The sequence below is a fragment of the Stenella coeruleoalba genome (assembly GCF_951394435.1).
Source record: "Stenella coeruleoalba genome assembly, chromosome: 2".
Taxonomy (NCBI): domain Eukaryota; kingdom Metazoa; phylum Chordata; class Mammalia; order Artiodactyla; family Delphinidae; genus Stenella; species Stenella coeruleoalba.
The window spans coordinates 130,719,189-130,745,721 of NC_137147.1; the positions used below are offsets into that span (position 1 = coordinate 130,719,189).

General features: G+C 43.7%; 1 protein-coding gene across 2 annotated transcripts; it reads right to left on the reverse strand.

The window, feature by feature from the left end:
* Positions 1-6: 6 nt before the first annotated feature.
* CHRNA3 (cholinergic receptor nicotinic alpha 3 subunit) lies at positions 7-26,533 on the reverse strand (the record flags this gene model as incomplete). 2 transcript variants are annotated; one of them, XM_079915156.1, is made up of 6 exons in its annotated part: positions 25,592-26,533; positions 25,434-25,478; positions 24,200-24,309; positions 8,093-9,104; positions 1,231-1,260; positions 7-129 (listed from the first exon to the last, which is right to left on the reverse strand). In XM_079915156.1, exons 1-6 carry the CDS (start codon positions 25,610-25,612, stop codon positions 7-9), a joined length of 1,341 nt encoding a protein of 446 aa, XP_079771282.1. In that variant the 5' UTR covers positions 25,613-26,533. The 2 variants fall into 2 exon arrangements, with proteins under 2 accessions (XP_079771282.1, XP_079771283.1); XM_079915157.1 differs by having other exon boundaries at positions 17-1,260.

A 26,533-nucleotide genomic window follows, 5' to 3' on the forward strand; every position in this document is an offset into this window, starting at 1 on the left:
ACGGGTTCATGCCCCGGTCCGGGAAGATCCCACATGCCGTGGAGCGGCTGGGCCCGTGAGCCCTGGCTGCTGAGCCTGCGTGTCTGGAGCCTGTGCTCTGCAACGGGAGACGCCACGACAATGAGAGGCCTGCGTACCGAAAAAAAAAAAAAGTATGATGAGGATGTGGAGAAACTGGGGAGAATCCATCCTTGTACATTGTTGGTGGCAATATAGAATGGTATCGCCATGGTGGAAAACAGTATGGCAGTTCCTCAAAAAATTAAGAATAGAATTGCCATATGATCGAGCAATTCCACTTCTGGGTATATCCCCAAAGGAACTGAAAGCAAGGTATCGGAGAGAGTACACCCATGTTCATAGCAGCATTATCCACAACAGCTAAAACATGGGAGCAACCCAAGTGTCCATCAACAGATAAATGGATAAGCAAAATGTATATACTTAAAATTGACTATTATTCAGCCTTAAAAAGTAAGGAAATTCTGCAATATGCTACAACATGGATGAACCTTAGGGACATTCTGTGAAGTGAAATAAGCCAGTCACAAAAAGACAAATACTGTATGATTCCACTTATATGAGGTACTTAGAGTAGTCAAAGTCATAAAGATAAAGTGTAATGATGGTTGCTGGTGGGAGGGGAGACTGGGGAATTATTGTTTAACTGGTCTATAGTTTTACAAGTTATGGGGATGGATGGTGGTGATGGTTACACAACAATGTGAATATATATATATATATATATATTTTTTTTTTTTTTTTTTTTTTTTTGCGGTACGCGGGCCTCTCACTGTTGTGGGCTCTCCCGTTGCGGAGCACAAGGCTCTGGACGCGCAGGCTCAGCGGCCATGGCTCACGGGCCCAGCCGCTCCGCAGCATGTGGGATCCTCCTGGACCGGGGCACGAACCCGTGTCCCCTGCATCGGCAGGCGGACTGTCAACCACGGCGCCACCAGGGAAGCCCTGAATATATTTAATACCACTGAACTGTGCCCTTAAACATGGTTAAGATGGTACATTTTATGCTAAGTGAATTTTACCACAACAAAAAATAAAATTAAAAAAACAGTGAGCCGCCTCTCCCCCAATACACATAAGTAACCTCATAAGTAACACACAGTTTAGTGCTTATGCATCATCCCTGGCCATCAAAGGTTGCAGAAACAATCCTGCTGTCCCTAAAATGCACACCAGAATGAAAACCCACAGAAATATACGATCAATCACCATGGCAACATACTTCCAATCGTCTTGAATCTGAAAGACAAAAACAAACATCATGAAAGAGGAAAAAATAAAGCAGGAAGGAAAAGGCAAGGTGGACACATTTTCAATATTGAATATCGAATAAATGGGTTTCAGTAGAAGAAGCCATTCTGCTTGCCAATATGCAAGAAACCTCTTTTTTCTAATGGATGTAGTCTGAGGAAGTCTACCATTCTCAAGTTTCTCTTTATGCACTAGAGAAACAGGAATAAAATATCTGTCATATTAAATGTTTTAAATCAAATTTCTTAACATCTACATAACCCTTTTTTTCCCTAAAAATTGAATTCCAATTTATAAAGTTAGTTAAAACCAGTTAACTTGATTTACACCTCTGCAGGAGGATTCTGGGCCTTTGTTAGAATAGCTAATACAGTCCAACATAATTCAAAGTACTAGCTCTTATCCAGTTTTAGATACTAATTTCCTTGTAACGTCTGTTTCAAAAATGAAATAAGCACATCAGGGTAAGCCCATCATCACTCTTCCTCTCCCACCGCCCTCTCTCCACAATGCCCAACTAGCCAAGTATCTTCTTCAATTAGAAGGCCAAAGTATCATGGAATTCCGTACAGTTACAGAACAGGTTCAAAATCAGAAATCAATGCTGACCATAAAGTAAAGATGGAAGAAAGAGCAAGACTAATTGTATATAAGACAGCTTCAATTTAGGCTTGAAATAGGAAGGAGAACTGCACATTAATTATACTAGACAACTCAGAAGGGAAACCATAATTGGACTGAGAAAAAGAGAACCCATAAATCAACTGATTTTGAAGAAATAATCACGTAATAGAGAGGCAGCATGTGATTTAGTAATTTAATTAAGTGCACTGAAATGGGGCTGGGAGACAAGGATTTTATTTCACCATTATGAGCGTGAGTGAACATGTCCCTCTGATGACATTGAGAAGTCAGTGGATTAGAGCTATAATGCCCTATTTGCCACCGGTTACTTATTTGAATTCCTAAGACTTTGGGTGTAAAAGATTCCAATATACAATAGACGCTGTGATTCCTGCCAACCCCCTACTGGCTAAACCTCCTAGGGCCTAGGAGGCAGCGGGGTGGGAAAACCAAGACTTGTTATAATCCCAGCTCTGCTCCTTTCTAGGCACGAGAATCTGGGTAAATTATGTGACCTCTCTCAGCCTCAATTTCCTCCTTGGTGAATCGGGGATAAGAACAGTACCTAATTCAGAGAGTTGTTATGAGGAGTAAATGAAATATGTGCCTGGCACAGGGTCCTTAATGAATAATACCTACTGATATTAATGCTGATTTTAAAAATGACCATTAACCAAGTATATATCTCCCTCTGAGAGCACTTCACATGGTTTAGCCTGGTGAAGAAAGAGGGGACTTGGGTTTTACACATGAATACAAACAGTGCTGCAAATAGAGCTGGGTGAAACTTAATTTTATGTCTAACTCTGAGTCTTTAAGGCACAAGGACACTGGTCATTCTCTGGAAACTTTGGCACTAATGATGCATGAACAGGTAGATGAGTGTTGGGCAGAATGGTGAACTAGCCCAAGCACTTGGCTCTGTTTCCCAGCCCAACCCTGGAGATGTCCCAGAAACAAGAGGAGACCGTGCCTTAAAGACTCTCAGAAACCTGGGCAGGTGTGGACTGCTGAGTGTGAGCATGCGGTTGGAAGAGAAGGGTCTCGGTGGAGGGAAGGACTGGGGAAGGCTTGGTTGTGCTCTTCTCTCCCCCAACCCTGTGCCTCTTTCCAGCCTGCCACTCCCAGCCCAGAGATGCAGGCAGGGCCACTTGTCAGCAAAGTACGGCCTGGCTGAGGGGAAGAGCAGAGCAGAGGTGCCCACTGATTGGTGGGGCCTGAGGCTTCCCTCCTCGCTCCCCACATCAAAGATGAACAACTGCAGTTGAGTGAAAGGGACGTGGGGGAGCTCCTCACGGACAAGGTCAGCTGGAGGGGAGGAAACGCCCCTGAAGGGGCATCTAGCCCAGTTTGTGGCCATGTGGGTCCTCTGCCTTGGGAAGCATGGGTTTGGGCCCCTCAAACACAGTTCAGTAAGGATGGCTGACACCCCCAGAAAAGGTGAGTTTACAGGCCCCCAATACACAAACTTAGGTATTTGAAAGAAAATTCATGGAACAGATAGGTTAAGGATTTAAACTAAACAAGACAGTCTTTTGAGACTATCCAGATAGTCACTGGATAGGAGAGAATATTGGAAACACGAAGTAAGGAACAAGCAGTGTTATAGAAGAATCAAGTGGAAATACAAGTGTGAACAACAGACAAGTCGCGATAAAGAACTCAAGAGCTGGGGTGACTGGCAAGGGTAAATACAGCCCCGGAAAGAAACAGGGAGGAGAGTAAGGACCTCACCTGGGGCAGCGATGTAAAAGAAAAGCTAGGAGATGGAGAAGCTGGGAGCAGAGGTATCCCATCTGTACAACAACAGTTCAGGGAAAGAGAAAAGAAGGGTGAACAGGAGATCTTTACAGAAATAACATTGATTTCCCCAGAGTTAAAGTGAGATGAAAAACCTTGGAATTAAATGGCTCACAGGAATGCCAAACAGACTAGGAGAGACCCACACCAACACGTTGTGTTTGGTGTCATTCGATTTCTCTACAAACAGAAAATTCTAATAGCTTCTAGATAGAATAGATTGCTTGCAAAGGAACAACATTCAGATTAACTTAAAACTTTTTCAGAAACGACACTGAGGCAAAAAGGCCATGGAGTGTTATTTAAGTATTTAAGGAAAAGAACTTCAACCCTAGAATTTCGTATCCAGCTAAACTCGCACTTAAAAGTGAGGGCACATGGGGTTCCCTGGTGGCGCAGTGGTTGAGAGTCTGTCTGCCGATGCAGGGGACACGGGTTCGTGCCCCGGTCCGGGAAGATCCCACGTGCTGCGGAGCAGCTGGGCCCGTGAGCCATGGCCGCTGAGCCTGTGCGTCCGGAGCCTGTGCTCCGCAACGGGAGAGGCCACAACAGTGAGAGGCCTGCATACTGCAAAAAAAAAAAAAAAAAAAAAAAAGTGAGGGCACAATACAGTTTAAAAAAAAATTATTTATTTTTGTCTGTGTTGGATCTTCGTTGCTGTGTGCGGGTTTTCCCTTATTGCGGTGAGTAGGGTCTACTCTTCGTTGTGGTGCGTGGGCTTCTCATTGCGGTGGCTTCTCTTGTTGTGGAGCACGGGCTCTAGGCGCGTGGGCTCAGTAGTTGTGGCACACGGGCTTAGTTGCTCTGCAGCGTGTGGGATCTTCCTGCATGAGGGCTCGAACCCGTGTCCCCTGCATTGTCAGGCAGATTCTTAACCACTGCGCCACCAGGGAAGCCCCACAATACATTTTTAAGCTTACAGGCCCCAAAAGGTTTACCCGTAAACAATCTTGAGAAGGCATGCCAACACAAAGAGATAAATCCAGGAGGACACCATAAGTAGATGTGAGGGGTGACTACAGACTAAATAAAAAAAGGAAGGTCAAAAACCAAAACATATATTCATGAAAAACCAAAACTAAAGCTCTAGTAACACCCAGGTAGCCAAAGCAGTGAGGAAGATCAGAGGGGAAGGACAGTGGGGTGGGGGCAAAACACAGATACTTAAAAATGTAAGAGACCAATTGATATGGAAAACGGAACTTGAGCATGGGTTTAAATCAGTTAGGAAGAGCTAGCAGAAGAATAAAAATAAAGCACACGACTTTCAACCAGCAAAAAATATTCAAACTTTCTAGTAAACAGCAAGAACTGAGGCAAAAAAAAAGTAAATGGAAAACGTGAAATAAGATGGCCAAAATTTAACCCTAGAAAACAGTAATTACAACACATGTAAATAAATCATTGATCAGAAGTCTGACTCTAGTTGGAATGAATGAACTAACAGATACACATACATATAGATATATAGATATATCTCTCTATCTGTATCTGAACCAAACAAAACAAGTTGTATCAGGGTTATTAGCTCAAAAGATCATGGCTCTGATCTATGCACACCTCCAAGACCTCAAGAACAACTCATACAGTGGAACCAACTTCAAACGATCAGCCGTCAAAACCGTAAGACGGAGAGTATTAACATGAGACCACAAGCTCCCTAACTAGTTTTCTAACTTGTAACCCAATCCTAGCCCTAACTCTGAATTTAGAGTATTAAACACCTCACAAGTGTGAGCAAGTAGGGGTGACCAACACAAACAACTTGAAAAGAGAACAGCCAAGGCAGGTGACACGATGACACTCCTGTCCCTTTGGGATCTGGCGTGTCCAGGGACAGTCATTCACAGGCTCTCAGCACCCTCAGGAGATGGCTCTGGGAGAACCAATCCTGTTCATTCCAAGTGCCTAGGAGCCCAGGACAGTTAAAACCAACCAAGTTGGAGCCAGGGAATTAGGAAATTAAAATACCTCTAGAAAACTCTATGTAAACAGCAGCATGTCCGTCACACAGTAAGAGAGAAAGAAGGCATCCTTCAGACAGCCCAACTCTCCTCAGAGCACTGAGTAGGCATCTTTATTCTAACACTTGCCACCCTTTCATAAACAGGTTGCAATCCACTGGACGGTGGTCCAGATTTCTGCTTTCTCTGGAAAAACAATGGGACCACATTCATCTGTGGTAACAGATGACCAGAAGTGAGCAGTGGCTGCCCCTTGAGATGAACCATGTGCCTCTAGCTGGCCACATTCAGGCTATTTCACTAATTTACCTTCCTGGCATTTCAGCTGTGACTTCCCTTTCAGTAACATTTTTTTTTTTTACTGTCTGCTTCCGTCACACATCTTGTGGAAACTCTAACGCTAACTAAAACCCTCGTGAAACTCTTAACACCTTGTATGGTTCCTAGTAAATAATTTTTGGAATAAAGATAGTTTCTAATAGCCTGACAAAGACGATGGGTACTTAGATCTCAATCTTTAGTAAATTATCACTCAAAAGAAGTGATTATTTTAAAAAGAAAGGGTAGAGAATATCTGCAAAAGTGAGTAGTGTTAGACAAATGAGATTCTCTAATCATGTACTTAATGTCCAACAACTGCTTCAGGGACTTCCTGGTGGTCCAGTGGTTAAGACTTCGACTTCCAATGCAGGGGGTGTGGGTTTGATCCCTGGTCCCGGAGCTAAGATCCCACGTGCCACAGGGCCAAAAAACCAAAACATAAAACAGAAGCAATGTTGTAAAAAATTCAATGAAGACTTGAAAAAAAAAAACAACCAACCAACTGCTTCAACTGAATTTAAAGGAGGGCCTGACTTTTTGGCTAAATTTCTGGTATCAGTGGGAGGTTTTGCATTGTTACAGTCACAAGTGGGCTCAGAGTTGCTCAGATGGGTAGGGTGAGGACACGGGGCCACTGTTGCTATCTCCCTCCTGTCTCATCTACTTTAATATGCCATTCACAGCTGAATAAAAGAGGCTCCAGACATTTCCTACCAACATTAATTACCTACAGTGCATCAGGAGCTGAAATTATCTGGTAATTAGCTCTTTGCTAATAATCAACTTAAAACAGAACCAGTTAATTTTAAAGCAGAGCTTCTTAAAAAATTATTGAACATGATTCTGGTAACCTTGGGGGTAAACAGTGTGGGAACAGCCAAACACATAAGTGTAAAGCTTCCCCATTACTAATACCTATCACTAGTTCTAGCATAAGATTTTTGAAGGAAATACAAGTTCACCCAATGAAAAAAAGATGGGCAAGAGTGTGAATAGACAGTTCACAAAAGAAGATATCCAAATGGCCAATAAGCATATGAAAAAGAGCCCTAATCATTAGTCCACAGGGACAAGAAAGGCCACTTCACCCCCGTTTGGCGGGGATGGGCAGCAGCTGGAACTCTCAAACATTGCCAGGGGGCATGTCAATCGGCTCAAACCCTTTGGAAACCTGACAGTGTCCACTAAAGTGAAAAATACACCTCTCCAGTGATCCAGCAATTCCACCCCTAGGAATGTAGCCAGGAGAAACGAGTGTATATATTCACCAAAAGATATGTATAAATTTATAGCAGCTTTATTCATATCGCCCCAAACTGGAAATAACCAAATGTCCAACAACCGTAGAACGAATAAACAGAAGGCGGTGTCGTCATACTGTAGAATCTTACACACCAATAACCAACCAAAAGGATAAACCTCAGACATCTTCGTACACTTTGCTGAATGAAAGAAGTCTGATATGAAAGTTTATGCTATGCGATTCCACGTATATGAAGTTCAAGAATAGGTAAAATTAATTAACATAAAAGACGTTGGGATCAGTGGTTACTGAGGAGGGAGGGAGGGGGTTACTGACTGGGGAGGGGCACAAGGGAACCCTCTGGGGCACTGGAAATGTTCTATACCTTTACCTAGATCATGGTTATGTGGGTGTACACATAATGTAAAAGTTCACTGAGATGTAGACTTAAGAGGTGTGTACTTTATGTAAATTACTCTTAAAGGGGAGTAGGGAGACACAACGAGTAAAGTTTAAAATGTCAGCTCAGCTGATCAATACTAATTGGAGATCATCTGGCCTCATGCCCTCTTCCAGCCTACCTCCTAATCCACTCACTCAGCATCAGGTGTTCCAATGGCCCAAACTGCTGGCAGCCCAGCAGCTAAATGCAGGGCACCACATACTCACAACCTTTATCATCCCATTTTACAGATGAAAAGACAGACTCACAGAGGTGAGGCGGTGTATCCAAGGATAAATAACTGGTAAATGAGGAGCTGGTCTGAACACAAGCCACTGATGCCAGTCTAATTCCTTGCCCACAAGGAACCAATACAATGTTTGTTGAATGAATGAATGACCAATGTAATAACAGACATATCCTTACCTCTTTGGCTTCATTCTGTGCTTTCATATTTTCAGCAATATACTTGACACTTTGGATAGCTTCTTTGATTTCTGGTGACAGAGCAGAGAGGGACAGCACGGCATTGACGGATTCAGAACTGGAGCTTCTCGTGAGATTGGCACTGAAATTCAGGATTTTTACCCTGCGGTGGTGGCAGTGGCTACATAGCTCATCCTGGCAGGGGTAGCCTTCTTTGCAGCTCTTGGACTCTATGTGGCTGAAGCAATTCAGGTTTGAGAGCTCAGCGCTATTGAAGGGTCTTGGCCTCTGAGTGTTACCCTCACTGCTTGCCGGCCTGGTCATGAACATGACCCTGGGAAGAAAGTTCAAGAATATGGTCTTCACCCACATGGGCATCGTGTGTGTGGTGGGGGTCCTGTAGTGCACGTTGAGCACAAAGACGGTGATGACGATGGACAAGGTTACAAAAATCATGGTGAACAGGAGGTACTCGCCGATCAGGGGAATCACCAGAGAGGTGGACGGGATGGTCTCAGTGATCACCAGCAGAAACACAGTCAAGGAGAGGAGGACCGAGATGCAGAGGGTCACCTTCTCGCCGCAGTCGGAGGGCAGGTAGAAGACAAGCACAGTCAGGAAGGAGATGAGCAGGCAGGGGATGATGAGGTTGATGGTGTAGAACAGGGGCAGGCGCCGGATGTACAGCGAGTACGTGATGTCCGTGTAGATCTCCTCGCAGCAGTTGTACTTGATGTCATGTTTGTAGCCTGGGGCTTTGATGATGGCCCACTCACCACTCTCCCAGTAGTCCCTGAGGTTCATGGAGGAGCCGATCAGGACCAGGTCGATTTTTGCCTTGTCGTAGGACCAGGAACCAAACTTCATGGTGCAGTTCTGGTAATCGAATGGGAAGTAGGTCACATCGATTTTGCACGAGCTCTTAAAGATGGCCGGGGGGATCCAAGTCACTTCCCCCGTGTACTTGAGTAAAGCTTTGGTCTTGTCGTCCACCTGGAAATCCCCAACAGCACTGCGGAGACAAAGAGGAGGTGTGCGGCACACAGGTCATTACCATGTGGTCAGCTAGCCCAGCTTCTCACGCTGCCAGCAGGTAAACGGCAAGTAACGATTTGTAAAACTGCAGAATATGAGAGCCCAAAGTGCTGTAAAAGGTCTCGCAGTTCACCATCGCATTTACCAATGGGGATACTGAGGCCCAGGACCCCCAACCCCCAACGATCTGACACACTCATCACCCCCCGCCCTGGGGCACGTCATGGGTTCATTCCACACCATACAACTCCCAGCTTGATATATATGGAGACACTCCCAAATGCCAGATTTTTTTTCTCCTTTAATTGAAGAAATAAATGAATGAAAGTGGTCATCAGAGGCAGGTGTTTAGGTGACCTTGGGGATATTTGCCACTCGCTGTCCCTATGGTTTGGCCCTGGTAATGCCTCCTCATTCTGTCTGCATTGGGAGCCCAATGTGTGTACACACACGGATGTCAAACCAGACCGTGGACCTGGAAGGGGCTGCAGAGACCACCGTAGGAGCCCACTGCCATTAAACTGAGCCTGTTAGATGGGTCTATTACCAGGCCCTATCTCTGGACCCTGGTTCTACCGTTTACCAAACTCCCCATTCCTCCCTGCACTGTTTTAGAATGAATAATCATGTTTTCTGATTCCTTGTCTTTCAAACCCAGCATGACAGGTTCCTTTGCCTTCTGTGTCCCTATCCTTCCCCATGTTCCTTCTCCCTTCTGTTTAGCTATGTGCGCCCTTTCTATGCAGAGACATACATTATTCCTAGAATTGGCTTGTTGGCATTTATCAGCTGGTTTGTGCAGTGGAAGATTTGCTGATGACCAGCTCAACACCCCGTCCAAGCTCACATCTGAGCATGAAGCCAGCCGGTCCTCATGACAATGGCCTCGCCCAGTGAAAGCTCTTGACATTTCCGTGGGTCAGCCCTGTTGATTTCTTAGAGTTCTGCATTTGAAGGCATGTATGTCCTTCTAAAGGGAGCAACCACTATACCCATTTGCCTGAAGAGCTGGAAAAAAAAAAAGACAAACCTATACATTTAGGGATATCCTGTCTGGTTGTTACTGGATAGCACTGTGTGAAGACAGGAGGGGGTGTGTCCGGGGTGTGTCTCCTTGCTGGTCTCTGGCCCTCCCACCATCACGTGCGTCTGTCGAGCAGGACAGTCGTTACATGTGAAGGGTTGATGTCAAATCCACTACCCGCCTTCACTCCAGCCAGCTGGGTTGTCCCAAAGGTGCCCTGCTGTGTTTATATGTTCTTAGCCCCACTTTATCCTACTGGGCCCTCAATTCCCCACAAGAAGAGGATTCCCAGCTCCAGGAGGAAAGGAGGGGTATGAGAAGTGGGGAGGGGGTGGGGACCCACACGGCCCCAAGTGGACTTGACCATGTTGGGCACCAAGGAGTCCTGGGAGGCTGGCCTACATTACGCAGAGGGCTGAGAGGACCCCTGGGAAGGCAGAGGCCTCCAGAACAACTTTCCTTAGGCATCTGGATCAACAAAATGGACCTTCAGAGCCCAGGGACTAGTCCACTGGCCTGCCCCCTATTTCTGTACATAAATTTTTATTGGAGCACACAGCCATACCCATTTGTGGTCTATTGTCTGCAGCTACTTTTAAGCTACAAGGGCAGGACTGAATAGCTGCGACAGAGACCCTAAGGCCCACAAAGCCTAAAATACTTAACTACCTGGCCCTTCACAGGAAAGCTTAATGATCCCTGCTTTAGTCTGATCCCCTTATTTTACCGACGAGGAAACTGAAGGTCAGAGGGCAGGACTGGCTTGCTCAGGGTCCCACAGAGTCTGTGGCAGGGCCTTGACCAGTCGGAACTTGAGTCCTTAAGTCTGTGTGTCCAAAAGGCCAAACACTGGAGATCAGCTTACCTTGGTTGCTGGGGCACATGTCTGCTATTTTCCAGGGATCCTGGTCACTGTGGCGGCTGCCTACAGACCCCCACAGCTGTGTCTGCCCAGACCAGGAGGCCTGCTTGCTGACAGCGTCAGCGGCCTAGCTCTGCCACCAGGAGACCGAAGATGAAGACCTCGCTGGGTACCTGGGTCTGGCAGAGCCCCAGCCACAGAGAGGGCGCTCAGTAAGTACTAGCTGACTGAACGGATGACCAAAAAGATAAATGAAGCTCTCACCCCCCTGGCTGCCCAAGAGATGGCTGGCAGCAAGGGTCAGCAGAGGGGGAAAGGTCTCACTCAGCCAGTGTGTTGCTGAACCACGTGAGCTGATTAAAAAAAAGAAAAGGCAGAGTGGGTGCAAATGATTAGTTGAGGTATCACTTTAATAGAAGGAAAGAGTAAGAGCTGAAGTGGGGCGAGGGTGGTGAGTGGTATGAGAAAGATCACGATGGCATCCGTTTCTTTAACCTTTCCAAATTTCCTCAGAAAAACAGGGCAACAAGATAGCAAAAGAAAAATCCCGCTGCCCACGTGGTCAACAAAGTTAGGTTACGTGGAACTCTAAGAACCTCAGGTGTGAGAGAGTGGGGTCGAACCACTACCACCAGTGGGACCTGCGTGGGATTTGGGTGGGGTTAGCTGCTGTGGAGGTGGCTGAGGGAAGAGGAAGGGAAGTTCTCCTGTCCCGAGAGCCCCAGACAGAAATCACCAAGAGGTATCTGCCCCTCAAAAAAGAGGACCCCGCTCTGCACTGCATCTTCAGCAAGGGGAACGGTGAAACAGAGAGGGCACCACAGGTTCCAGTTTGTGGGAGAGGACAAAACGATGGGGAGCCACCAGGGTCTGCAGAGGAGGCTGGGCTGGGCTCGATCTCAGAAACACCTCCCACCCCAACTGCCTTCCAGAAGGGCAAAGACCCACCCAGAAAAAAGCTGCATAGGGTAGGCTTCAAATTGAACAGCGTGGGAAACTGAGGGTAAGAAAAAGAAGATGGTTGAGAAAGTAGAGAAGCAGGTGTCTAGAAGTGGCAGCTCTCAGACTGTGGAGGTGGCTACACGGAGTATTTAAATGCTTCAAGGGAACCACTTGAGGAGGGAACTCCCAAGCAGGTGACACAAGAGACCCACCCTTACCCACTCCCATCCCCTCTGGGAACCTGTCCTAAAAGTACAACAAAGGCCATCTATTTAAACAAGAGCAACAGAAAAGGATTAGACTGAACCTCATATTAACATATTGTAAGAAAAATATGAAAAGTAATTGAATGACAATAACATACAAACAGACAAGTGCACACCGCAAAAATATAACCTCAGAGCAGATGAAACTGATAATCTGACATTACAAATTAAGGTAATAGAAAGAACGATCTTTAGAAACTTTGAAAGAGCAGCATAAATTAGAAATAGAAAAGTTAAGAATTTGGGTGAGCAATAGGAGGATGAATAAAGAACTGACAGAACTTAGGAAGGAACGGGAAGAAAGAAATTTAAAAAATCATTTTAGAAATAAAAACTAAAACGTAACAAGCAGCACACACCATGGAAAGTATTGTGATGAAAATAAAAAACAGAAAGGAGAAAAAAAATTCTTTTAAATCAAAAAGAGACAAAGAAAAAGAATGTGAGAGAAAATAATATGGAAAGAATATAGGTAAAGCAGTTCAAATATAGGTGAAAATGGAGTTCCTGGAGAGATAAAGCAATAGAACAGATCTGAAAAACTCTAATTCACAAAACATTTACTGGAATAAAAGAAGGCTTATTATGTATATGGTACAGAGTAAAACAACTAGATTTTAAAGATAAAGGGTAAAATATCTTTGGGTTACCCAATAAAAAGAACAACGCCCTTGTAAACAAGCTGACTATGCATCCAAGTTCATCCAGAACAGTCCTGGTTTACATCTGTGGTCCTGGCACACGTATTAATAGAGTCCCTTTACTCTCCCCAAAGTCACCAGATTTTACAAGAAAAAAAGAAAATTAGACTGGCAATCGTTTTTGACAGCAACACTTCATACCAGAACTTGAGTCAGCATTTTTAAGGTTTTCATGGAAGGAAAGTATGAGTGAAGGATTTTATATCAGCAAATGACCTAAGAGTATTACCTAAAAAGGCTACAGTGAGTTATGAACTTGTAAGAACTTAGGGTACACTGTGTCCACGAACACTTTCTGAGGATTCTACTAGAGAACGAACTTCAAAGAACAAAAACATGGCAGGAGAAACTGGCATAAGAAGGTAAAAAGTCTTTCTAGTGTGTTGAAATGAAAAGAAACTCTCACCCGAGGTTCAGAGAAACTGAAGTTTTAGTTAGGAGAGAGGAATTGAAAGATAGTCTCTAAATCTTATTTTCAGCTTCAGATTCCAAGGAAATTCCTTATGATATTTGCTCCTCTCCATATCCGATGGAAGCTTTTCACTATGTCTCTCAGTATTGTTAAAAGCACACATCCCTAAAGTACCCCAGCTGTTCACCCAAGATTGCCAGCAAGAAAACAGCTATGAAATGCAAATCATAAGATTAAGATCTGTGCCCACTTTCTTAATTCTAGCTTAGCAAAAATTCTTACCACCCTGCTCAGCTCCTTAAGAGCCTTTGGACCAGGAGATTTCTACAAACCAGTTAATTTATCTCCTGTCCCAGTTCTTTAAGGACCAATTTACAAGTTGCATGAAAGAAACACATTTATGAATGCTGTCTTTTCTTGGAAAAGCAGTAAACAAAACACGGACCTCTAAGAGTTTTATAGTTTCTGGCCTTCCATTTAGGTCTTTAATCCATTTTGAGTTTATTTTTGTGAATGGTGTTAGGGAGTGTTCTAATTTCATTCTTTTACATGTAGCTGTCCAGTTTTCCCAGCACCACTTGTTGAAGAGGCTGTCTTTTCTCCATTGTATATTCTTGCCTCCTTTATCAAAGATAAGGTGACCATATGTGTGTGGGTTTATCTCTGGGCTTTCTATCCTGTTCCATTGATCTCTATTTCTGTTTTTGTGCCAGTACCATACTGTCTTGATTACTGTAGCTTAAACTATAATTCAGAAAGAGTCACGTACCACAGTGTTCATGTTCAGCTCTATTTACAATAGCCAGGACATGGAAGCAACCTAAGTGTCCAGCGACAGATGAATGGATAAAGAAGATGTGGCACATATATACAATGGAATTACTCAGCCATAAAAAGAAATGAAACTGAGTTATTTGTAGTGAGGTGGATGGACCTAGAATCTGTCATACAGACCGAAGTAAGTCAGAAAGAGAAAAACAAATACCGTATGCTAACACATATATATGGAATCTAAAAAAAAAAAAGGTTATGAAGAACCTAGGGGCAGGACAGGAATAAAGATGCAGACCTACTAGAGAATGGACTTGAGGACATGGGGAGGGGGAAGGGTAAGCTGGGACAAAATGAGAGAGTGGCATGGACATATATACACTACCAAATATAAAATCGATAGCTAGTGGGAAGCAGCCACACAGCACAGGGAGATCAGCTCAGTGCTTTGTGACCACCTAGAGGGGTGGCATAGGGAGGGTGGGAGGGAGGGAGACGCAAGAGGGAAGAGATATGGGGATATATGTATATGTACATGTACAGCTGATTCACTTTGTTATAAAGCAGAAACTAACACACCATTGTAAAGCAATTATACTCCAATAAAGATGTTAAAAAAATTAAAAAATTAAAAAAATAAAAACACGGACCATCTTTGGAGTAAAGAACACTTCTCTTTTAACCCATGAATAGAAAGTGGGATTCAACCAAAAACGTAGCTTCTCTAGTCCCAATACGAACAGTAAAACATATTGATTGGTACTAATTCGGCATACAAACCTAAACACAGAATGCTTTAAAATCTGATTAGACTAATTCTATACGAAGTGTTTTGTTGAAAAATGCTCAGTGGTTTTTTAAGACATTAGAACTCCAGAGATAAAGCACAGTTACAAAATTGAAGTCTGTCAATACCTGGAGAACAAACTAGTACATACTGTAAAATACCAATTAAAATTATGTTTGTCTAATAACAGAGGTTAAATGTGGAAGGTGTCAGGTTTGTATGGGCTTATGAAAGAGGCAGGTTTTGTAGGTGCCACAATGGGCAGATTCAGATAGGCAGAGGAAGAACCTCTGAAAGAGAGAGAAAGGCGCAGCTTCCTGTGGCTGGTGGGCAGATGCACGTGTGCAGTGTGAGGCAGGGGCAGGGAGCATTCGTTGGGTGAGTAAAAGAATGAAGCTTGGAGAGGAACCAAGATGCTGGAGTAGAAGGACGTGCTCTCACTCCCTCTTGCAAGAACACCAGAACCACAACTAGCTGCTGGACAATCATCAACAGGAAGACACTGGAACTCACCAAAAAAGATACCCCACATCCAAAGACAAAGGAGAAGCTACAATGAGGTGGTAGGAGGAGCGCTATCACAGTAAAATCAAATCCCATAACTGCTGGGTGGGTGACTCACAGATGGGAGAACACTTATACTGCAGAAGTCCACCCACTGGAGTGAAGGTTCTGAGCCCCATGTCAGGCTTCCCAACCTGGGGGTCCAGCAACAGGAGGAGGAATTCCTAGAGAATCAGACCTTGAAGCCTAGTGGGAATTGACTGCAGGACTTTGACAGGACTAGGGGAAACAGAGACTCCACTCTTAGAGGGCACACACAAAGTAGTGTGCACATCAGGACGCAGGGTAAGGAGCAATGACCCCAGGGGAGACTGAACCAGACCAACCTGCTAGTGTTGGAGGGTCTCCTGCAGAGGCGGGGGTGGGGGGGTGCTGTGGCTCACCGTGGGGACAAGGACACTGACAGCAGAAGTTCTGAGAAGTACTCCTTGGAGTGAGCCCTCCCAGAGTCTGTCATTAGCCCCACCAAAAGCCCAGGTAGGCTCCAGTGTTGGGTTGCCTCAGGCCAAACAACCAACAGGGAGGGAACCCAGCCCCATCCATCAGCAGACAAGCAGATTAGAGTTTTACTGAGCTCTGCCCACCAGAGCAACAGCCAGCTCTACCCACCACCAGTCCCTCCCATCAGAAAACTTGCAGAAGTCTCTTAGATAGCCTCATCCACCAGAGGGCAGTCAGCAAAAGCAAAAACAACTACAATGCTGCAGCCTGTGGAACAAAAACCACATTCACAGAAAAACAGACAATATGAAAACACAGATGGCTATGTACCACATGAAGGAACAAGACAAAACCCCAGAAAAACAACTAAATGAAGTGGAGATAGGCAACCTTCCAGAAAAAGACTTCAGAATAATGATAGTGAAGATGATCCAGGACCTCGGATAAAGAATGGAGGCAAAGGTAGAGAAGATGCAAGAAATGTTTAACAAAGACCTATAAGAATTAGAGAACAAACAGAGATGAACAATACAATAACTGAAATGAAAACTACACTAGAAGGAATCAATAGCAGAATAACTGAGGCAGAAGAACAGATAAGTGAACTGGAAGACAGAATGGTGGACTTCACTGCTGCGCAACAGAAAGAAGAAAAAAGAATGAAAAGAAATGAAGACAGCCTAAGAGACCTCTGGGACAACATTAAATGCAACAACATTCACATTACAGGGGTCCCAAAAGGAGAAGAAGAGAAAAAGGACCAGAGAAAATATTTGAAGAGATTATAGTCGAAAACTTCCCTAACATGGGAAAGGAAATAGCCATCCAAGTCCAGGAAGCACAGTGAGTCCCATACAGGATAAACTGAAGGAGAAACACACGAGACAGATAGTAATCAAACTGGCAAAAATTAAAGACAAAGAAAAATTATTAAAAGTAGCAAGGGAAAAATGACAAATAACATGCAAGGGAACTCCCATAAGGTTAACAGCTGATTTCTAAGCAGAAACTCTACAAGCCAGAAGGAAGTGGCATGATATACTTAAAGTGATGAAAGGGAAGAACTTACAACCAAGATTACTCTACCTGGCAAGGATCTCATTCAGATTCGATGGAGAAATCAAAACCTTTACAGACAAGCAAAAGTTAACAGAATTCAGCACCACCAAACCAGCTCTACAACAAATGCTAAAGGAACTTCTCTAAGTGGGAAACACAAGAGAAGAAAAGGACCTACAAAAACAAACCCAAAACAATTAAGAAAATGGTCATAGGAACATACATATTAATAATTACCTTAAATGTGAATGGATTAAATGCTCCAACCAAAAGACACAGGCTTGATGAATGGATACAAGACCCATATATATGCTGTCTACAAGAGACCCACTTCAGATCTAGGGACACGTACAGACTGAAAGTGAGGGAATGGTGAAAGATATTCCATGCAAATGGAAATCAAAAGAAAGCTGGAGTAGCTATACTCATATCAGATAAAATAGACTTTAAAATAAAGAATGTTACAAGAGACAAGGAAGGACACTACATAATGATCAAGGGATCACTCCAAGAAGAAGATATAACAATTATAAAGATATATGCACCCAACATAGGAGCACCTCAATACATAAGGCAACTGCTAACAGCTCTAAAAGAGGAAATCGACAGTAAAACAATAATAGTGGGGGACTTTAACACCTCACTTACACCAATGGACAGATCATCCAAAATGAAAATAAATAAGGAAAAGGAGCTTTAAATGACACAGTAGACCAGATAGATTTAATTGATATTTATAGGACATTCCATCCAAAAACAGCAGATTACACTTTCTTCTCAAGTGCACACAGAACATTCTCCAGGATAGATCACATCTTGGGTCACAAATCAAGCCTCAGTAAATTTAAGAAAAGTGAACCCATATCAAGCATCTTTTCTGACCACAATGCTATGAGATTAGAAATGAATTACAGGGAAAAAAACGTAAAAAAGACAAACACTTGGAGGCTAGACAATATGTTACTAAATAACCAAGAGATCACTGAAGAAATCAAAGAGGAAATCAAAAAATACCTAGAGACAAATGACAATGAAAACACAATGATCCAAAACCTATGAGATGCAGGAAAAGCAGTTCTAAGAGGGAAGTTTATAGCTATACAAGCCTACCTCAAGAAACGGACAAAAAACTCAAGTAAACAATCTAACCTTACACCTAAAGGAACTAGAGAAAGAAGAACAAACAAAACCCAAATTTAGCAGAAGGAAAGAAATCATAAAGATCAGAGCAGAAATAAATGAAATAGAAACAAAGAAAACAATAGCAAAGGTCAATAAAACTAAAAGCTGGTTCTTTGAGAAGATAAACAAAATTGATAAACCATTAGCCAGACTCAACAAGAAAAAGAGGGAGAGGACTCAAATCAATAAAATTAGAAATGAAAAAGAAGTTACAACAGACATGGCAGACATACAAAGCATCCTAAGAGACTACTACAAGCAACTCTATGCCAATAAAATGGACAACCAGGAAGAAATGGACAAATTCTGAGAAAGGTATAACCTTCCAAGACTGAACCACGAAGAAACAGAAAATATGAACAGACCAATCACAAGTAATGAAATTGAAACTGTGATTAAAAATTTTCCAACAAAGAAAAGTCCAGGACCAGATGGCTTCACAGGTGAATTCTACCAAACATTTAGAGAAGAGCTAACAGCCATCCTTCTCAAACTCTTCCAAAAAACTGCAGACGAAGGAACACTCCCAAACTCATTCTCTGAGGCCACCATCACTCTGATACCAAAACCAAACAAAGATACTACCAAAGAAAAAAATTACAGACCAATATCACTGATGAACACAGATGCAAAAATCCTCAACAAAATACTGGCAAACAGAATTCAACAACACATTAAAAGGATCATACACCATGATCAAGTGGGATTTATCCCAGGAATGCAAGGATTCTTCAGTATACGCAAATCAATCAATGTGATACACCACATTAACAAAATGAAGAATAAAAACCATATAATCATCTCAATAGATGCAGAAAAAACTTTTGACAAAATTCAACACCCCATTTATGATAAAAACTCTCCAGAAAGTGGGCATAGAGGGAACCTACCTCAACATAATAAAGGCCATATATGACAAACCCACAGCAAACATCATTCTCAATGGTGAAAACCTGAAAGCATTTCCTCTAAGATCAGGAACAAGACAAGGATGTCCACTCTCACCACTATTATTCAACATAATTTTGGAAGTCCTAGCCATGGCAATCAGAGAAGGAAAAGAAATAAAAGGAATACAAATTGGAGAAGAAGAAGTAAAACTGTCTCTGTTTGCAGATGACATGATACTATACATAGAGAATCCTAAAAATGCCACAAGAAAACTACTAGAGCTAATCAATGAATTTGGTAAAGTTGTGGGATACAAAATTAATGCACAGAAATCTCTTGCATTCCTATACACTAATGATGAAAAATCTGAAAGAGAAATTATGGAAACACTCCTGTTTACCATTGCAACAAAAAGAATAAAATACCTAGGAATAAACCTACCTAGGGAAAAAAAAGACCTATATGCAGAAAACTATAAGACACTGATGAAAAACATTAAAGATGATACAAACAGATGGACAGATATACCATGTTCTTGGATTGGAAGAAACAATATCGTGAAAATGACTATACTACCCAAAGCAATCTACAGATTCAGTGCAATCCCTATCAAATTACCAATGGCATTTTTTATGGAACTAGAACAAATCATCTTAAAATTTGTACGGAGACACAAAAGATTCCGAATAGTCAAAGGAGTCTTGAGGGGAAAAACGGAGCTGGAGGAATCAGTCTCCCTGACTTCAGACTATACTACAAAGCTACAGTAATCAAGACAATATGGTACTGGCACAAAAACAGAAACATAGATCAATGGAACAAGATAGAAAGCCCAGCAATAAACCCACGTGCCTATGGTCAACTAATCTATGACAATGAGGCAAAGATATACAGTGGAGAAAAGACAGTCTCTTCAATACGTGGTGCTGGGAAAACTGGACAGCTACATGTAGAAGAATGAAATTAGGACACTCCCTAACACCATACACAAAAGTAAACTCAGGGCTTCCCTGGTGGCGCAGTGGTTGAGAGTCCGCCTGCTGATGCAGGGGACACGGGTTCGTGCCCCGGTCCGGGAAGATCCCACATGCCGCAGAGCAGCTGGGCCCGTGAGCCATGGCCGCTGAGCCTGCGCGTCTGGAGCCTGTGCTCCGCAACGGGAGAGGCCACAACAGTGAGAGGCCCACGTACCGCAAAAAAACAAAACAAAACAAACAAAACAAAACAAAAATAAACTCAAAATGGATTCGAGACCTAAATGTAAGACTGGACACTATGAAACTATTAGAGGAAAACATAGGCAGAACACTCTATGACATAAATGACAGCAAGATCTTTTTTGATCCACCTCCTAGAGTAATGGAAATAAAAACAAAAATAAACAAATGGGACCTAATGAAATTTCAAAGCTGTTGCACAGCAAAGGAAACCATAAACAAGACGAAAAGACAACCCTCAGAATGGGAGAAAATATTCGGAAACGAATCAACAGACAAAGGATTAATCTTCAAAATATATAAACAGCTCATGCAGCTCAATATTAAAGAAACAAACAACCCAATCCAAAAATGGGCAGAAGACCTAAATAGACATTTCTCCAAAGAAGATATACAGACTGCCAACAAACACATGAAAGAATGCTCAACATCATTAATCATTAGAGAGATGCAAATCAAAACTACAATGAGATATCATCTCACACCAGTCAGAATGGCCATCATCAAAAAATCTAGAAACAGTAAATGCTGGAGAGGGTGTGGAGAAAAGGGAACACTCTTGCACTGCTGGTGGGAATGTGAATTGGTTCAGCCACTATGGAGAACAGTATGGAGGTTCCTTAAAAAACTACAAATAGAACTACCATATGACCCAGAAATCCAACTACTGGGCATATACCCTAAGAACACCAAAATTCAAAAAGAGTCATGTACCAAAATGTTCATTGCAGCTCTATTTACAATAGCCCGGAGATGGAAACAACCTAAGTGCCCATCATCGGATGAATGGATAAAGAAGATGTGGCACATATATACAATGGAATATTACTCAGCCATAAAAAGAAACGAAATTGAGCTATTTGTAATGAGGTGGATAGACCTAGAGTCTGTCATACAGAGTGAAGTAAGTCAGAAAGAGAAAGACAAATACCGTATGCTAACACATATATATGGAATTTAAGAAAAAAAAATGTCATGAAGAACGTAGGGGTAAGGCAGGAATAAAGACGCAGACCTCCTAGAGAAAGGACTTGAGGTTATGGGGAGGGGGAAGGGTGAGCTGTGATAGGGCGAGAGAGAGTCATGGGCATATACACACTAACAAATGTAGTAAGGCAGATAGCTAGTGGGAAGCAGCCGCATGGCACAGGGATATTGGCTCGGTGCTTTGTGACAGCCTGGAGGGGTGGGATAGGGAGGGTGGGAGGGAGGGAGACGCAAGAGGGAAGACATATGGGAACATATGTTTATGTATGACTGATTCACTTTGTTATAAAGCAGAAACTAACACACCATTGTAAAGCAATTATACCCCAATAAAGATGTTAAAAAAAAAAAACCACAATGAGGTACCATAACACACTATTAAAATGTCTAAAACTGAAAACGCTGATCATATGAAGTGTGATGAAGATGTGGAATAAGTGGAACTCTCCTACATGCTGGTAGAATGTCAAATGGAACAACCACTTTGGAAAATAGTTCGGCAGCTTCTTAAATAAACATACATTTACTATATAATCCTGTCATTCCACTCATAAGTATTTGCCCAAGAGAAAAGAAAGTATACACCCACACAAGAACTAAGACACAAATGTTCACAGCACTTTTATTTGTAAGGGCCCCAAACGGGACACAGTCTAAATATCCATCGCCAGGTGAATGGTAAACAAATTGTGGTGTATTCCTACAATGGATATACTCAGCAATAAGAAGGAGCAAAATATTGATGCATGGAGCAACATGAATGAGTATGAAAATAATTATGCCAGGGCTTCCCTAGTGGCGCAGTGGTTGAGAATCTGCTTGCCAATGCAGGGGACACAGGTTCAAGCCCTGGTCTGGGAGGATCCCCCATGCCGCGGAGCAACTAGGCCCGTGAGCTACAACTACTGAGCCTGCGCCTATGGAGCCTGTGCTCCACAACAAGAGAGGCCGCGATAGTGAGAGGCCCGCGCACCACAATGAAGAGTGGCCCCCGCTCGCCGCAACTAGAGAAAGCCCTCGCACAGAAACAAAGACCCAACACAGCCATAAATAAATAAATTAATCAAAAAAAAATAATAATAATTATGCCAATTATGCCGAGTGAAAGGAGCCAGACAAAAAGAAAGAATATCTACTGTATTGTTCCATGTATATACAATTCTAGAAAATGAAAACATCTATAATGGCAGAAGGCAGATCAGTGATTGCCTAGGGATGGGGTATGGTGACAGGGAGGTGGAGCGAGGGATGCTAAAGGGGTGATAAGTTCACTTATCTTGGTGGTGGTTGTGGTTTCATGGGTATGTACATGTGTCACAAAGCTTATATTGTATACTTTAAATACCTGAGGCTAACTGCATGTCAATGCTACCTCAATAAAGTTTAAAAGTGTGAAAAAAAAAATACACATGCACCCCAATGTTCATTGCAGCACTATTTACAATAGCCAGGTCATGGAAGCAGCCTAAATGCCCATCAACAGACAAATGGATAAAGAAGATGTGGTACCCTATATACAATGGAATATTACTCAGCCATAAAAAGGAACGAAATTGAGTCATTTGTTGAGACGTGGATGGATCTAGAGACTGTCATACACAGTGAAGTAAGTAAGAAAGAGAAAAGCAAATATAGTATATTAACGCATGTATGTGGAACCTAGAAAAATGGTACAGATGAACCCGGTTTGCAGGGCAGAAGTTGACACACAGGTGTAGAGAACGAACATATGGACACCAAGGGGGGAAAACCACGGTGGGGTGGGGATGGTGGTGTGCTGAATTGGGCGGTTGGGATTGACATGTATACACTGATGTGTTTAAAATTGATGACTAATAAGAACCTGCAGTACAAAAAAACAAACAAAAAAAACAACTAATACTAAACTTTCTTTGGGTTATTTGTATGGAAATATATTAATATAAATGATTCAAACATTACATGAAATTTCTAAAAATCTTATATTTTCTGGTATAATGTTAGAAGTCATAATTCTAGTTATTACTTTAAAATGTATATCTCAGAAATAACTAAATTTCCTTGTCAATTGCATTATTATGAACTTTCATATCTTTAACCGTGGTAATATTTAAGTCTTTTGTCATTTACAGAGAGTTCTGGGTGTACTCTGATGCTTTCGCAAAATGTTCCTATAAAAGGGTTTCATCTTCAAGGAATTCATGGAAAAGACTCTGACAAGTACAGGTTTCTGGTAACTGACTATAGTGCTGAACTGAATGAATAAGCATTTTCAGAACTCTAATGGAAAACTGATGAATTCATAAAAGTGCTAACAAAAGATCAAGATGAAAAAAAATTAATTACATGGGACTGAGTGAACTGATGAGGATGATTACAATTTTTGTGACTTTCTGTTTGAATAATAAAAAAAAAATTCCCACAAGGACTCAGAGGCAAAAAATATACAAATCAATTTTCACTGCAAAGTAAAGGAGCTGTTACAGTGGAGGATTACTGGACTGAATGTCAACATTATGACAGTACGAGTGTGTTCCGTGTTTGGTAGTTGCAATCATTGTTGCTTTTGTTGTGGTCATCCATTAAAAAAAAAGAATGAAGCTTTCCTGTGGTCTAACCATGGGGCGTGGCTACAGCCTGACTTACAGGGATGGTCAGGTCCTGCCTTGGTGACAGAAGCCCACCCCCATGTTTCCTTCCTTGCCCTTCCTCCAGTCTGTAATTGCATATTTGGATACTGTAACTCATTCCTGTATTCCCTGGTGTGTCTGATAAACTCCTAGAGGCAAGGGGGAGGGTATCTATCTTGTGCCACAGTATCTCTAGGACCTGGCACATAGTAGGTCAATAAATACCTGCGGAATGAACCAAATGAATGGAGCTCTCTTGGAAAAGGTCCCAGGAAGACCAGGCTGTAAAGCACAGCAGGCCAAGGACCCAGGTCCAGGCTGACAGCCCTGAGAGGTGGGGGCCACCCAGCACCTTACTTGTTATACAGCACAATGTCTGGCTTCCAGATCTTCTGTGCAGGGACACGCATGAACTCCGCTCCGTTGTAGTCGGAGGGGTTCCACTTCAGCTTGTAGTCATTCCAGATCTGGGGGGAGAAGGCAAGGAGGGAGAGGGGGGCAGTGGAAGGACAAGCATGGTTTTACTTTTGACACCACTCATCTTGGTGACCTCCCCACCTCGGCTGCACGTCAGAGCCGCCTCTGCAATGCAGACCACACTGGCCCATTCCTCATGTGGGTGCTAGCGGGGAGACAGCACTGGGCTGAGTGTGCAGGCCGCCTCCTAGCTGCCCCCATGAGTGGGGCAAGCCCAGCCCCCATCAATCAGTCAGGACCACTAGGGCTTTCTCCAGTCATTTCCAGGTCCAGGTCCCTGCCTTAAGCTCCTGCTGTTTACATTCCTGAAACGGCTTGGACATGCCATCAGGCCCCAGTAACGGCGCTCATGACACACAGAACCCTCTTCCACCTCCGGGTTGAGCAGGGTTGGCCTCTGAAGGGTCTGGGGAAGGAGCCATGATCCCACCAGGGCCCAGGAAGTGTTTGGGTGTAGAGGCTGGGGGATGTGAGGCCTGAGCACCTGAGGGGAGAGAGGTGAAGCTGTGGCTGGAGGGAACGTGTACCATAGGGCGGTGAGTGGGCACCGTGCCCATCTGGCTTGCCAGCCTCCTAGGAAGGAAGGCTGCATGAGCTGAGTGTCCAGTGGGCTGAGCTGGTGGAAGGATCACCCTTAGGCCAGTGAGTTATCTGTCCATGTCTGCACAAAGCCTCCCTGGGGAGAACATGTGGAAGCCCATTTCTTTGGTCCCAATCTGAACAGGAAAATCCAGAACCCCAGCTCCCACCCCCCCCATCAACAACAAGGATGAGTTTTTAGCAAGAGGAAGGGGAAGAGGTGCCTCAGGCGCCACCCTAGAGTCGGGGCCAGGGCTCCAGGCCCGGGTCAGCCCCATTTTGTCTGAGCATGGAGGTCTCTCTTTCCAGGACGCAGTCTATCGTCTGTGACTTGAGGGGCTGGGCCCTGCAGTCTTTCCACAGGGGTGCAGAGCAGTGCATATGACCCCAAGCCCAGGTAGAGACAGACCAGTCAGTCAGTGGACCTCAATCTGGGTCCACAGGAGTGAAGTAGGCGTTTTGGCCCTTGGTTCACAGACAGCAAATAAAGCAGTCACCACCAGAGGGCAGCAGTGCCCAGGGTCTGGTCACTTACTTGCTTGAGCCACAGGTTGGTCTCCATGATCTGGTTTACTTCATCCTAGAAAGAGAGATTAAAGTAGATGGTGAATTACAAAAACAAGGCTGGTTCTGGGAAAGGCTATTCCAGAAGCTCCATACCCCACGGCCACGGCTTGTGGCTCTGGCACTCACCACCTTCACCAGCTGAGACATGGACACTTCAAACTGGATGATGACTGGGTCAGACACATTGGCCACTGGCCGGATGATCTCATTGTAATCTTCGAACAGCCGCTCAAACAGACGATGCTCGGCGTCGGAGGCTCTGGCCACTGAGGGAAGTAGCCCTGTCAGATCCTGGGGAAGTCACTTTTCCCCTCACCAGGGACACCATCCACCTACAGCTTCCTCTCCATCTGCTGAGGGTACTCTCTGGAACTCCAGACTTTCAGACTAGTCCTACTCCTTGAAGTTAAAGACTAGGAAACTGAGGCCCAAGAGAGAAGGGATTCCATCAGGTCACACACATTCGTTGAGAAGCACAATGATTACAAGCCTGGGCTCTGAATTTGGATAGATCTGGTGCAAATCCTGACAGAATCCTTGTGAGCTGTGTGAGCTTAGGCAAGTGGCTTAACCTCTCTAAACCTCATTTCCTTCATCTGTGAAAGATTATAAATGTATCCACCTCTTAGGGTTGTTATGAGTGAAGTGCTTAGCTCCATGCAGGCATATGGTAAGAGCTCAGGAACCGTCCTCACCATCTTTGTTACTGCACGGCAGCAGCGTGATCCAAATGCAATCTGCCTGCATACAGCCACAATGGAGAGACGACCAGTCCACTCCCAGGGCAGGAGTACCCCAGGGCCCGAGGGAGACTACAACCTAGGACTGGGGCTTTCCTTCTTCCCACCCAGGACCCTGTAGGGGTTTGGCCACCGAACATCTTAGAAGCGGGTGCCTACGTGGCTCCCATGCTCTCAGAGTGCGACCCACGGTTCCCGCTGATGTTGTCTTCACATCCTGATCAAAGACCCTTCCCTCTCTGAAACCCTTGGGGACCCTCTTTGTTTATAAGCCACACTCCAGGCATCTTGAGTCAGCTGTCTGCTGCTTCTCACAGATCTGGGAAAA